Source organism: Montipora capricornis, chromosome 12 (assembly GCF_036669925.1).
Source record: "Montipora capricornis isolate CH-2021 chromosome 12, ASM3666992v2, whole genome shotgun sequence".
NCBI lineage: Eukaryota > Metazoa > Cnidaria > Anthozoa > Scleractinia > Acroporidae > Montipora > Montipora capricornis.
In genome coordinates this window covers 6,522,666-6,537,665 of record NC_090894.1, presented here as the reverse complement: position 1 = coordinate 6,537,665, position 15,000 = coordinate 6,522,666, and the positions used below count along the sequence as shown (strand labels likewise).

Sequence of the window (15,000 nt, the reverse complement as noted above, 5' to 3'; positions counted from 1 at the left end):
TTGTCGCCGCGTTTTAAAACATGTTTTAAAATGCTACGACATTTTTTCTGACGTACACAACAATCGTAAATCATGTCGTGGGCCTGTCGTAAGCCGTTGTCGCATGCGACAAAAATCGTACCGTGTTAATCGGCCCTTGTTGAGGGTGGTTATCTTTTCACAGGAAGACCAATAGCCCAATTAAATTAATCCTGGGTCACTTTGAAATTGCAGTTTATTTTCTGATCACAAAAGTTTCCCCAAGGTTTTTAGCTTTTAATTTTGACTTAGACTTTTGTTTTCCTTTAACAGAATGATTACAATGTTAAGGCTTTTTCGACGAGCAAAATTCAAACTGGGTTAGCACTGTCTTAATAATCGCTAATCTCTAATCGGATTTCAACAATTGGACTAACTTGATGCATTTGTGGGTCAAATGATTTTCAGCTATAAAGCCTGGAATATTAGTCCACCACCTCAGTAAATGTCAATCTAATCTTGTATGTCCTGTATCAACGAGGCCAGTGCAGGACTCCGAATGATCTTTCTTTCTGGGGGATGCATAAGAAGAAGAAGGAGAAGAAGAAGAAGAAGAAGAAGAAGAAGAAGAAGAAGAAGAAGAAGAAGAAGAAGAAGAAGAAGAAGATACATACTTTAAAATTTTAACAACTGCCCGTTTATGAGCAGCAAAGTTTTCCCAAAATAGTCTTAACAGCCTGCCTTATTTCTCTCATTTTCCAGCAGAAAAGAATAGGATTTAACGATGAATTTAAGAAAACCAACGTTGTTGTTATTCTGCTGGCCCTCACAAGACTTGAGGAAACCGACGTTTCAGTAGACCAAAATATCACGACACCACTAGGTAGATAACAGACAATCAATGTCATCTGCAGCCACAGTGCACTGGAAACCGCCTTTTTGAACCGTGCCATGTTAAAATAATTAGAATCGAATTTCGGGGCCCAGCATTCGACGGCATTACCTCGATTTCTTCGGCAACGGAGTTTAACAAAGATCGTTGTGTAAGAAACTGTTGAAGTTGTCAGACAGAGGGATGTGATAACGTGGACGTATGTAATGGCAACTTGGTTGTTTTTCACGTAAATCGTTGAAAAGATAATTGACTTCACCCAAAGTGCAGTAACCAGAATACAAGTTCTCCTTATTGTAACGACCTGTCTGTACTTCAATCCCAGTAGCAAGGCGAGGAGTCGATCCACGCTTATTGCAGTCATGGTCAACAGCGACATTCCGCATAGAACATAGCTTACCACAACCTTTGAAACAAAGACGTTGCGGCAAATGTTCCAGGGGTCGTAGATTAAAGACATCCAATGTATAACAGCCATAGGCTCGGAAACAAGACCAACGCAAAGATCAGTTGTCGCCAGAGAGCGAAACAACAGTTTGGACGGCGGATGAAGCGAGGATTCTCTCTGAAGAGCGACTAGAATCATCGCATTTCCCAAAACGGCTGTAATGGACAGAAAAATATTGACTGATACTGTCACAACTATCGTATCATTTTCTCCAGCTAAATCTGTCGAACAAAAAAATTCTTCATACTTCATTTCTTCCTCGTTTTCACTTGTGTTAAACTTCATTGGACTGTTATTGTTTAAATCGTTTTTTCTTGTACTATCGCCGTTTGTAATTAATCCTAACAAAAGAACTTAACCCAGACTTTAACAACCACGTTTCGTTGTGACCTTATTGAAAAGTTGCCTTTTGTCTTTTCTCACACTCAAATTAAAGCAGTTGTACTGATGGGAATTTCCCGCCTTCATCTGACTGATTTACCCGTTCTTCGGCAAGCGTGTTTCCCGAAATGTCGCATCGCATGATCAGATTGAGATCATTACTTATCACTTCGGTCGCCGCGACAATGTTATCTTTTTCACTGGCAATTCGTTTTTAAGTCTGAAAATGATTACAATTATGCACATAATACTCTCAGCCTGAGCAAATCGATTAAAAGAAAGCTTGTCATTTTGACAAGTTGTAATTATTTTTTCGTAAAAGCCCTCAACTTAAGCCGGCTTTAAGAACTGAGTCTCCCTTGCCAATGCAGTGCGTTGGGTTGAATCGGATGAAATTTTTTCGAAGCTTAAGAGATGCAAAAGTGCAAAAGGTGTTTTTCCTAAAGAACACAGGTCTTACATCTCAAGTCTCAACACCAAAGGTATTGACGAATGATATAAGTTGTCTTAGTAACAAAAAAATTACATTATACAACAAGCTCAATAATGCAAGCATTTTGATTGGTTCTCACCCATGATCTATTGGAGGACATTCGTGGCATAGCTGACACCATCATCAAACACTTTCACTAATTCTTTATTGTATAAAACAAATTGATTTTATGTTGCCCTGCGTATTGTTCAGTAACATCACAGAATAGGCGTCAAAATTTGGTAAGTGACACACTCTGCTATCGCCTCGTGTGCCACTTTTTCGTTCGTTTCAGTACCACATTTTGATCTATTGCTGAACAGACGTCACGGCAACATGGAATCTACTGGTTAAATATATCACGTATACAGTTTTAATTTAAACCTAATTTTGACATCCGTCTTTTTTGACAGACAAACACCGATAGTTTTTCAGCTTTTTCATTAATCAACGACGTTAGTCTTGAATACATTTAGCAAGACGCGAAAAATTACACTTTTGTGCATGGTTGAAATACAAGGGAAAATGCTATCCGAGGGGAGAATTGATTTCCACGCAAAAAAAAATATACAAAAGGTGACAGTCACAAAAGGTATCATTGGGTCGGGCTAAGAGGCCTGGACCCGAACAATCGGCATTTGCAGGCCATTTTTCAAAATAAATACGGGAGTAGAAACATGTTTGAGAAATCTTTTAAATAAAAAAATTAAATTTAATGTCATTGTTTTAAAGACATGCATTATCTCCAAAGAGAGGTTTGATCACAGACGAACTCTCCTCTGTTGAGTCAGCATGAAACCAAACTTTGCCGGTCTTCACCAGCCAAATCAAATCAAACCAGTCCGGCGTTCGAATATAAGAAATTTGTAGCGGCAGTTGGTGGAAAGTATCTGGAAGCTTAAGTTTACTGTTGAGTTCCTTCCCTGTCAAAAAAACATTAGACTATGAAACAATAGATTTTTGAAGATTTCCAAGGCAATGCCAGCTGCCTCCGAGTCTACTAAAACTACCAACACATGTACAATAGTTTTTGGGTAGTACTCTTGACAACTTGCCTTATTTCTCTCAGCTTCCAGCAGTAAAGAATCGGGTTTAATGACGAATTTAAGAAAACTAAAGTTTTAGTTATTCTACCAGATAAAACAACAGTTACAGATATCGCGCTTTCGTTCGGTGCCAAAAGCAATAACACGCCGTAAGGCGTGTAACAAATGATCAATGTGATCTGCAGCCACAAAGCACTTGATAGCGCCTTTTTGTACCGTGTTATCCTCAGCTGACTTGATTGCGATTCGCAGTTGGACTCCGAACCCTCAAAGACCTCGACTTGATTTCGACGCAGTCGGAGCTTAACAAAAATCGTGTTGTAGGAGATTGTAGAGATTGTCAAGCATAGGAATGTGATAACATGAGTGTATGTCATGGAAAGTTGATTGTTCTTCACGAAAAGCGTTGAAAAGACAATCGAAATAGCCCAGAGCGTAGTTAGCAGAACGCAAGTTCGCCTTTTGGTAACAACCTGGTGGTATCTCAACTCCAGCGACAAGGCAAGAAGACGATCCACACTGATTGAAGTCGTAATCAAGAGAGACATTCCACACAGAACATAGCTGCTCACAGCATGTAAGACAAAGACACTGCGGCAAAAGTCCCTAGCTTCGTTAATCAAAGACATCCAATATATTATAATCATAGGCTGGGAAACAAGACCAACCAAAAGATCAGTTGTCACTAGATTGTAAAACAAGATTTTGGACGTTGGGTGCAGCGAAGAGACTTTGTTGAGAGCGACAAAAATCAAGGTATTTCCCAGAATTGCGGTAATGGAGAGAAGAACATTGACTGACACTGCAATCGCTATCGAAGGTTTGTTACCAGTTAAATTTGCCGAACAATACAATTCTTCATACTTAAGCGGTTCCTTGTCGCTTTGACTAATGTTCGCAATGTCCATTGTAGCATAGTTTTTTCACAGGAGCATGACTTGACTGCGATTGTAGACAAAGCCGGATTCAACCTCAATTGCCTTCGTATGATTTCCCAAATCAATTTTGTTTGGATTTCCGTCCGTCGTATTTGTAATTCGTTTCCTGTTGAGTTCAAATAAGGCTTCCAAGTGTTACTGTTTTGTGTGGCATATCGAAAATTGCATTTTCCCAATGTGCCAGGCATTTACTCTCGATTACAAGTCAATAGAAACGGTTAGATGCCATTCGCCTAAAGTGCTAACCGTTTCCTTTTCCAAACGATGCGAAAAAGTTATTTATTCTACACTGAGTGAATACACATTTTTTTGAAGAACATCGTCCCAGGTAATTTAATTATCACTTCGGGCCCCCAAAAAGCTCGACTTTGTTTAATTTTCTTCTGAGCAATCATTTACCTTTAAAATTTCTGATTAACTCTCTTACATGTTAGAGATAACCTCTGTCAAACAGGTGTAAAGGGGTTAAAATACACTTGTCCCTCTGCTAGACAATTTTTTTTTCAAAGTAAAAGTTTTCGATTCTCACCATCTTAAACCAACAGTTTTATCATTTGAAAAAGCCTATGCGCTTTATAGGCACATTGAATTCATCGTTTGCCAAGTGTAATTACGATTAGGTTTCGTTAAATTATGGGTGATAACAACGAGATCAACAGCAACCGGCTACTGGTTTAACATCCTACTGAGCAGTATCAAACAAAGCAATTCATTTAACCTTGAAAATAATGAACATCTGCGGAGAAATATTAGCTTACTGGTATGAGAGACATTTCACTACCCTTTAAACATTAGAATATTGTCATAAAGGACGCAGTGTTACAAGAAGACGGGCTGTTGGCCGACTGATGGGATGGGTAGTAAGAGACGTTATTCAAAAGGTGAAAAAATACTCAAAAAAGGATTCATTTGACTTCTTTTAATTCTTGGTAATTCTTCTATTATCCCTGCATCTAAAGGCCTTTTTTCACCACCCTCCTGTCTGAGATCTATAAGACATTCTAAAGTTAAAGGACTTATAGAGTTTGAAAGAGGTGAAAGCTCACAGCTTTCACTGACAAAACCCCACAGAACCTCAAATTTGGTCATTTCACGTCGTTGTCAGGACGAGAACGGATAAGAAATGTACCGAAAGCACAACGCACGTGTCGGTCGGTCGGATTGAAAAAAAAAACCTAAAAAAAAAATGCACAAGTAGTCTCGGCATCGGAGGCCTGGTACCCCAGCATCATAGCTGCATAGCTGTGGAGCCAAGAAAACAACAAGACGTGAACCCAAAATCAATATGGCGGAAAAGTTGGTGGATGTTGTTGCAAAATTAAGACAGTGTGGGAAAAAGGATCAACCATCGAAACTCCTATGCGACATAAAAATGGTTTGAATACGTCGTTACCTTTTTTTTTTTTTTTTTTTTTTTGAAAATGCCAAAAATTTGGGTCGGTCGGTTAGGTTGGTTAGGACGACGCTAAACGGAGAAAAAAGGGGATAGCCTTAATTTAAAAAAGCTATAATTGCTTTGCGGCGTTCTCTTAGCCGTCGAACCCTACGCAGTCAATGAAAAACGAACAGCTGAACCAGTAAGCTACACTGTCTCCTTTCACAATACCTGGAAATTCGATTGGGCTTTTCACGTCCATTTGCGTTCGCAATTTTCACTCTCTGTCTTCCGTACTGAGCTGTTTATGTAATTCTTGTTAGCACAGGCTCCAACCTTGACCTGGTGTAGTATAATGTGTCTGCTTCAGTAATTTTCAAGATCAATACCAGCTGCATTTCTTGGGATTTGCAATTTTTTTTCTGAAATAACTTAAACAAGCCATTCCGGAGCCGAGCTTATTACTTCATACACCATTTGGAAAAAAAAAATCATTTTCCTATTAAAATTCATTCCTTTCAATTTATTTAAGATCCTGCACATTTCAAATTCAGGGACAAAGTTCGAATTTTCAGCAAAGAATATCAACATAGTTGAGCCATTATAATTATAATTATTTTGCTCGGGAAACAGATTTAGAGTTTACTTTAGGTCACTACCAGTTCCAACCTTCCGTACAAATATTTTTTTTACAGAAACTATTAATTACATTCAGATACGTGCCCTGCATTAACCATTTGTTTCTATGTCAACACAGCTGCAAGGGACCTGAGAAGATTTGGTTTGCCTCTCAAGCCAGCGTAATCTTTTGGCTTTATGTTCAATATTGTTCGACCTGAACGGCATTAGTCGGCGCGTTTAATTAAGCTCAAGTTTAAAATGATCAAAGATTGAGAACTTCAGTTTAAACTTTAGACTGGTTTTGAGAATCTCTCACACTGTTTCGTTAAATTCGCTGATTAAATTTCTTTTTTTTATTTAAAACGTCTAATTTTGAGGCCGAGGCTGTACGTTCTTATATTTTTTGCGATTTGAGCCTGAAAAAGTTCTTAACATGTTCGAAGAACTGCGTAGTATACTACAAACCATATTGATAATGTTAAAAAATGTCCCAAAGTATTTGAGTTAAATAATGGTCTTGTTAGACTACAGTTTAACATTTCTTTTACCTATATTAATACTGCTTAGGCAATCCCCTTTTCTTCGTTTACTGTCGAATGCGTTTCCTGATATTGGGTCGGTCGGTTGGATTGAAAAAAAAAAAAAACAAAATCACGAGAAGTCTTGGAATAGGAGGTCTGGTACCTCAGCATCATTTCTTTTTTAGAGCCTGGAAACAACAAGACATGAACCCAAAATCTATATGGCGGAAAAGTCGGTTGATGAGGATGACGTCAAAAGTTAATATTTACATATTTGGATGAAAATAATGCGCAATATTCTGTAAAAAATGTTCCTGTTTTTATTCCAGTTTTTTCTATGTTGTTACTAGGCCCATTTATCATATTAACAGAATTATTTAAAGTGAAGAATCGTTTAACTTCGTAATTACTTCTTTTTTTAAAATGCCTGAAATTTGGGTCGGTCGGACGACGGTAAACGAAAAATGAAAAGAGATGGCCTCACAATGACAAAAAAACAAAAAAAAAAACAAATGAGCAAAATAAAGTTGTTCTTAACTGACTCTCAGCCTGGGTATGTTCTCAAAACGTCTCATACTCTGAACATTCTTTTAAAAAAGGCTCTCAAAAAACCCAGTATATTCAAGATGGTCGCCAATTGTGATGAATGTTGGCAAACTGCGGCGGTAGTCAGAATTATCGATCAAATTTGTTCAATCTTTATTGGTTTTATGTTCGAAAGCTACGGAGGATAGAACCTGTTAGGATTCTTTAGCCAAAGTAAATGCAGGCCAATTCATGGATTGGAAATTCAAACGCCAAACTGTATTTAATAAGGCCCTGGGCAAATAGCTTCATTATTTGCTTCAACATCCCATTCGATTTTGTCGAACGATGTTGAACAACGTTGACTGTTGGGGTGCACGAACGGTTTCAACACAGCAAAGCTTCATGAGAGACCCGGTACACGTCTTAGCGAATTTGGACTCCCGGTACCCCCGGGGGACTAAATGGATTTAGTTCCCCCTTCGCGCATTTGGACCCCTCATTACCCCATTACCCCCCATCAAGGCAGAGTTAGATTTTGGATTGAGGAAACTGATCGATACCATAAAGCATAAATCTTTGAGAAAAAGACTTAGATCACATAATTTTTCAGTTAACGTTGTTAAAGCTCTTGCGGCGGCATTTCGTAAAGTAGATGCGAATTTGAACTCCTTTCTGACAGAAGCTTATTTAATCACGCACTAGGAACTTCTTAAAAGGCAACGTTTACGTTTAACTCCAGCTGGAAAACGTACGAAAGAAATATTCTACGGTAAAATATTTATTGAAATATTTTTTAATCTCAGTCAGGCAGAAGACCGTTCGGATGCCCTTGAAACTTCGGGTTAAATTCTTCCGTGTAAGAGTAACAGCGCCCGACTATATCTTGGACATGACGAAAAAGCAAAAAGCATGTTTCACAATAAAAGTACCGACGAATTTTATTTACATGAATTTCTAGAAAGAGCTCTGTAATTGTCGATGGTTGATTGTCAGAAGGCAAACCCAAAGTGCCTTTTACAGTGCGTTAGTACGTTAAATGTCAAATGACTTGTGTGAGAGCGCTATATAGGAGTGACGTTTACAAAAACTAAGAAAGAAAATTAACACGTTTTTCAGTCACACTTGTATTCGACTAAGCGTCGCTGCCGAATTTTTCGCGCCAAGCGAATAAATGCCTTTTCGGAAAGCAAAGGAACACTAGCGCTACATCAAGGAGTGTCGGTGCAAGATTTAATTAAGCCTTTTGCGCCTAAAAGACACACATAAAGTGACATCTTCAACATTTTTCTGCTTTCTTGTTAACATAAGCTCCCCATTTGAGATCCGGCGAAATATTGAATAAGCGCATTGGCGCTCAAGTATATTGTGGACAGGTACGTGAGCGATTTAAAATGGAATGAGAATCATGTTCAAGTGGCCAAAAAGTTGAAACTACAGTGGTGCTGTCAAATAATTCTGTAGAAATGGCAATGCAGCAAGCCCTTTCTAAATTTTCAGCCGGCTTTTTTAATGGAGGATAAGTGAAAAGTCTGACAAAGATAGATTTTCAGTCATATGCAAAGTGAAACTAAGTACCATCTCACCTCAATGCTGAACGCGAAACACTTGAGTTTGCTTTTAACAAAAATCTGGAGTATTAAATTTTGGAGACGGCCTATTTCCTTCAGAAGAGGCGCAAATAGCCAAAAAGCGAAGCAAATGCATGCAGTCGGCGCTAATTAAACGCTGAAAAACATGATTGATTTAGCTTCTTTTCTTTTCTCGGAACGGTCAACAGGGAACGACTTGATGCAAAAATAGGACAGCTAGAATTTACAATTGTTCAAATTATGGGTACGATCAAAGGTATTGTTGGATGAGCTTGGCTGGTAATGGTTAGAACACACAAGCCGTATACAGCTAGCCATTAGCATGTACAAAATACATAATAATCTTTCGCAATCTTACCAGAAGAAAACGTTTTTTACCAACACAACAAACGTACATTCAAACAATCTTTGTAATTCAGAATCAAATTGTTATATACCTGAAATGAGAAACGTGTCAAGCCTTAATTACGGAATTAAAAACGTTTTTCCGCGAGGAAAGATAATTTTTAATCGCGCATTTATCATTTCATAATTAGATAGTTTTACAGATAGTTAATTATGTATTAGATACCTGTATAATTAACATGATGTTGTTAATTTTCAATGATGTATTTTAGGGATATAAACTAATGTCAATGCCAGGATTCGAGCTAAGACTCGACCCAGGACTTCTCATGATAAGGACTGGAGTTAGGATTCGAGTCTTAAAACTGGAAGCCGTTCTTTTTTTTTTTGTCCAGTCGTCTTATTTGGTCGCCAAATTATTCCAGGCATGCTTAGCGGAGACCACGGAAACGGGATGAAAGTCGCGACGACAGCATGCTAATGATTAATCGTATGCCGAACTGTCGTGAAAGAGAAGAAAATGCAACCTCCAGACGCCACGTTGCCAAATACATGCGTATAATTCAAAATTAAGTGAAAAAGAAAATCGATGAATCCGGCGGTCTACGTACATATAAATGTATTTGTATGTTTTTGCAGCTCACCCAATAGGGTCATCTATTAAAGATTCAAGGAGATGGCGTTTCTTCTGCCTTAAACAATTCGCTGTTCGACAAAGGAGCAGTCTTAGGGTGAATTCGATTGACCATATTCCGGAATAGGAATACATGGAATACAAGTTACGAATCCTTCGCTTTTACGGAGATTCAAACTAAAAATGTGAAACATCTGCTAAAATGCTATTTTAAACATATTTTTATTATCCTTGCTGCTTCGAAGCGCGTCAAACATACCGTTTTAATCATCACTCCACGTATTCTTATTCCGGAATAGGGTCAATCGAACGCGCCCTTAGTTTTACAGAATCGTATAAACTGCTTAAAATCAACAGTACTTAACAAGCGCGACGTTAGATATATTTTTATAGTATTAATGAAAGCACTATTATCAGCATGAAGGCAAAGGCGTTGTCATTAAGAAAAACAATCAAGCTTGCCTTCGGCCATTGATCTTTTTTACGTGACGTCACGGTGGTATCGGTGTACCTAAACAAAGGAATGGCTACTAGTAAGTTCGTTTACTTAGTAAGTAAGTTATTTGGTGACTAAGTAAGTAAGTAAGTAAGTAAGTAAGTAAGCAAGCAAGCAAGCAAGCAAGCAAGCAAGCAAGCAAGCAAGTAAGCAAGCAAGCAAGTAAGTAAGTTAGTAAGTAAGTTAGTTAATTAGTTATACATATAGTAAGTTGATTAGTTAGTTAGTAAGTTAGTAAGTTAGTTAGATAGTTTTTTAGGTAGTTTGTTAGTAAGTAAGTAAGTAAGTTAGTTAGTTTGTAACTTACTTAGTTAGTAAGTTCGTTAGTTAGTTAGTTAGATAGTTAGTTAGTTAGTAAGTTAGTTAGTTTGTAACTTACTTAGTTAGTTAGTAAGTTCTTTAGTAAGTACGTTCGTTAGTGACTTATTAAGTTAGTAAGTTAGTTAGTTAGTTACTTACTTATTAATATAGTAAGTTGATTAGTTAGTTAGTTAGTTAGCTAGTAAGTTAGTTCGATAGTTTTTTAGGTAGTTTGTTAGTAAGTAAGTAAGTAAGTAAGTAAGTAAGTAAGTTAGTTAGTTAGTTAGCTAGTTAGTTAGTTAGTTAGTTAGTTAGATAGTTAGTTAGTTACTTCGTAAGTTAGTTAGTAGGTAAGTTAGTAAGTTAGTTAATTACTTAGTTAGTTATTAAGTTAGTTAATTACTGAGTAATTTAGTTAGTTAGTTAGTTACTTAGTTATTTACTTAGTTAATTAGTTAGTTAGTAAGTAAGTTAGTTAGCTAGTTAGCTAGTTAGTAAGTTGGTTAGTTGGTAAGTACGTTAGTAAGTAGGTAAGTTAGTTAGTTAGATAGTTTGTTTGTTAGTTAGTAAAATCTAACGAAATGATTCCAAAAAAACCGAACAATCTGAGGCTGTAGTACTGGCAAGATTTCTGAACTCAAAACCGCTGACTGGTTGGCTCAGTTGGTTGAGAATAGGACTCAACCGTGCGGGACAACCTCGTTCCCAAGATTTCTTCGCAACGGGGTTGCCGTGCGGGAGAGCGCGAGGGATCAAAATTTTGACGGGATCAACACGTACTCAGGGTCTTTAAATAACTGAGGAGAAAGTGCTGGCTTGGTAATGTCGTCGGCAAATGGTTAAACTCTTTTTTCCTCTCGGATGGGGATGCTAAACCCTAACACTGGAACACTGCATCAAATAAAAGAAGTGCAGGCTTAATTAAAGCAACGCCGCCAAGTCATACATACCGAGAGTTCTTGTCACCGCAGAATAAGGCGTAATAAAAACATGGTATTTTAAACCTATGCAAAGAATCTTTGTCGGCACAGCAGGGGAACCGTGAGTTTCTCTTTTATAAAACCAATTCAAACATTCTTAATTAAAGGTAAACTGGGTAAAGGTTAAGTCACTTTATTTACGTCGGTAGTTCCTTGTTCTGATTGTGAAACTAAGATCTAACCATTTTAGAAAGCTGGTCTTTCAACAGATTTACAAGACTGACCAAAAGAGGCAAACTCTCAAACCTCTCTAGAGAGAGACACAGTGATCCCGAAATACTCGCGAAATGTTTCGGGACGTCCGGCTCTCAAGAAACGGGCCCCAGATCATTTTCTTCGTGCGAGAGGTTCCCTCGTGAGTCAAACTCTGAAAGGGGTAAGATTACGTAATTTAATGTTCTCCATCAGACCTGTCACATTTACTAGAACTTCCGGACGAGGAAAAAAGGCCACCTAGAGATTTCTACAGCTTTGAGGTTCCCCTAGAACATACGAACAACAAACAAGAAACAAGAAACCTTATTGAAAATTAGAAATATAAGTAATTACATTACTTTCCCCCCGCAAATAGCTTATAAACTAATCGAGGCGGGGAGAACTGAGGACATATTACAAGTACGAGGTTTATCTATAGATGGACTAAATAACAGTGAAGACATTACTATACAGTAAATAGAATAAAGTAACATAAAACAAAGCAAGTGAATAAAGAGTATGACAAGAGGCTAAGATAAAGTATTAAATAGCTTAATAGGGCCATTTATACGAGAGACATAAACTACGTTCACGGCTTTCTCAAGCCGCGGCTTATCCTGGCCTGGGAGTTTACACTGGTATAAATAGTTGCTTTCGCGTATTTTGTACGCAGCGGCCAGAGTAAGCCGCGGCTTATTTTCTCTCGTATAAACGGCCCTATTAAGACGGGCAAAACAAACATTTATTCAGGGAAGAAACATAGATTCTAGACATGCTACATAAAGCCGGAATAAAACGAAACCAAACTGAAAAGTGGCAAAATATTTGGGAAGCCGTATATAACCACGATGGCTCGCAGTTAAAAGTTAAAATCTAAAATCAGAGACTCCGTTTTCCGAAATTTTTAACTTCGATATGCTGAAAAGTGACCAGAGATATGACGTCTTTATGCTTTTTTAATCACCATTTGCACTCCGGAAATTACTTCTAAAAATAAGTTGGGAAATTAAACTTGAAGTTTAATTTTGAAACATTCTCAGTACTCATACTAAACGTTATTAAGGTCACTGTGATATTTCGAAAATTTCCAAAATACAGAAGAAATAAATTAAACCTTTTCTGGTCATGTCGGAATTAATTACTTTTTCCCACTTTAAATGCAACTCAATTCACGGTTGTTCACGTGAAAATTTAGCGTTTTCATTTAAATAGCCAATGATAAAAGAGAAAGTCTACAATAGAACACTGGAACAAGCTATCACTATCCTGCAGCTGCCACGCGTACGCACTTTCTGAGTAAATTGTGTAAACAAAGCGCAGCAGTTCAACTAAAAATTGGTCAGTATCATGATATAAGTCATAGCTGATAAAGGAAAAAGATATAGTCGATGACTTCATATCTTTCAGTTGAAGGAGTACACTATAACACGAAATCATCATGATTCTACGTAAATACTAATTTTGCGGAAAAAGAAGTTGTGTTAAAGTGTCTTTCACTGCGCGTCTCACTTCTTTAATCTTCCAACAGTACACGATTGGGTTTAACGATGAATTGGCAAACAATAAAGTCACCAATGCATAGAATATAACATAAAAAGGAGATGACAGTCTAGATCTAATGGCTGGATACGCGAAAGGTGCCACAACCATATACGGCAAATAACAAAACAACAATGTCAGCTACACCCACATTGCACTAGACACTGACTTCCTGTATCGAGCCATATTCAGTGAAATTGCTCGATTCGCTTGTTCCTGAGCATTGCTTAGAACTTGAGTTTGACGATGACGTAGTCTGAGAAAGATCCTTGTGTAGCAGCAAATAGTCGTAATCATACACACTAGTATACTTACGGATGCGAAAATTCTCCAAGCACCGCGACTGTAAAACCCAATTCCGGCGCCCACAATGGGATAAATCCAAAAGACAATAGCGGCTAGATACATTCGCTTAAGAGTCACAACTTGCCTGTACCCAACTCCTAGCAAAAGAGCCAGAAGTCTGTCAACGCTTATCGCGGTTATGGTCGCCAGTGAAACTCCAATCAATATTGTGCCAGATACGGATTGCAAAAGGAAAATGTAGTGACATATTTGCCACCGTTTGTGCATCACAGAAAGCCAGTAGACAGCATAAAGGGGTTGTATCGTGCCAACACATAGATCAGTTGAAGCCAAACTGCGAAACAACACTTTGGATGGTGGATGAAGGGAGGTTTCCTTCTGAAGGGCAATCAGGATCAAAGCGTTTCCTACAATTGCAGTGATAGCTAGAATAATGTTTAAGACTGAAAGACATATCAATTGGCTGCGTAAACCCACCGCAGTCAACAATTCTTCCGTGCAGTACTCTGCAGAGTCATACGCTGTATTTTCCGTCATGTTGTTAATGCGATGGTTATTTAGACTCACTTAGTTGCCATTCGCGATCGCCTTTACAAGTCACGAACTTAAATATGAACACTCGAACTTAGATTCACGTGACCGGGCCTCTTCAATGCCAGGCAGCTATCTAAAGGCAGTTCGAATGACATATTGGCAGTTAGTATGTAGGTCTAGGGGAAATCTTACTCTTCACATCTTTTAACTCTCAACCGCTTTCTGTCCGGAGGACATTACCTCACTGACTTACTTAATTTAAAAGGTAAGGCACATGGTAAAGGATACGAGACAATTTTCTTAAATTTTCCTTTTATTGATTCTTTTCCACAAAGTAAGTATATGATGTACTTAGACATTCATTAAACATGTTGTACTTATATTAAACATCTTTTCATACGAAACCTTTAGGCCGCATACTGTTGAAAGAACTATTGATTATGAGTGTAGATACGTTTCTACGGTCTCATTTCGTTTGAACGTTGCCGGCAACTGCACCTTTTGTCAATTCATATTTATAACATAACTTGGATAAAACGCACGTTCTGATTAGCCAATTGGTCATTTACCATTTTCCCGTGGGTGCACGCTCGCTGACGACAGCTGACGTGCAATCTAATTTTCCGAGATTGTGGAAAGAAGAAAATGCCGTCACTAGCGCATCAGTCTTAATTGTTCAAGATATATTTTCCTCCTCGTAGAATATGGGTGAACTTTTACAGAGCTCAAAATAGAAAAATATAGCCCTAAAGATTAATCAGCAGTGGAAAAAGAGGATTGAAGGTCTTAAAGCGACAAAGAGCATTTCGTGTTTGATTTCCAAAACACAATCTGAACTCTGCTCAAATATTGAAGCCGAATCGTGGAATTGAAATGGATTTTATGAGACCAGGGAAGATGCT

The 15,000-nt window shown here is 37.9% G+C and overlaps 2 protein-coding genes and 1 pseudogene across 4 annotated transcripts; all 3 read right to left on the bottom strand.

The window, feature by feature from the left end:
* Nucleotides 1-205: 205 nt before the first annotated feature.
* LOC138027029 (melanocortin receptor 3-like) lies at nt 206-2,046 on the bottom strand. Its single transcript, XM_068874524.1, has one exon. It carries the CDS (start codon nt 1,581-1,583, stop codon nt 657-659), a length of 927 nt encoding a protein of 308 aa, XP_068730625.1. The 5' UTR covers nt 1,584-2,046; the 3' UTR covers nt 206-656.
* Nucleotides 2,047-2,302: 256 nt separating this feature from the next.
* Nucleotides 2,303-6,738, bottom strand: LOC138027027 (melanocortin receptor 4-like). Of its 3 annotated transcripts, XM_068874522.1 has the most exons (3): nt 6,680-6,738; nt 5,742-5,852; nt 2,303-5,377 (listed from the first exon to the last, which is right to left on the bottom strand). In XM_068874522.1, exon 3 carries the CDS (start codon nt 4,103-4,105, stop codon nt 3,158-3,160), a length of 948 nt encoding a protein of 315 aa, XP_068730623.1. In that variant the 5' UTR covers nt 4,106-5,377; nt 5,742-5,852; nt 6,680-6,738; the 3' UTR covers nt 2,303-3,157. The 3 variants fall into 3 exon arrangements, with proteins under 3 accessions (XP_068730623.1, XP_068730622.1, XP_068730624.1); XM_068874521.1 differs by lacking the exon at nt 6,680-6,738 and having other exon boundaries at nt 5,742-6,399; XM_068874523.1 differs by lacking the exon at nt 6,680-6,738 and having other exon boundaries at nt 2,303-4,241; nt 5,742-6,399.
* A 5,564-nt stretch (nt 6,739-12,302) lies between these two features.
* LOC138025378 (adenosine receptor A3-like) lies at nt 12,303-14,101 on the bottom strand (annotated as a pseudogene).
* Nucleotides 14,102-15,000: the final 899 nt, after the last annotated feature.

Coding starts and splice junctions, on each gene's coding strand:
- LOC138027027 (XM_068874522.1), bottom strand. CDS start 4,105: ATGGACATTGCGAACATTAGTCAAAGCGACAAGGAACCGCTTAAGTAT.
- LOC138027029 (XM_068874524.1), bottom strand. CDS start 1,583: ATGAAGTTTAACACAAGTGAAAACGAGGAAGAAATGAAGTATGAAGAA.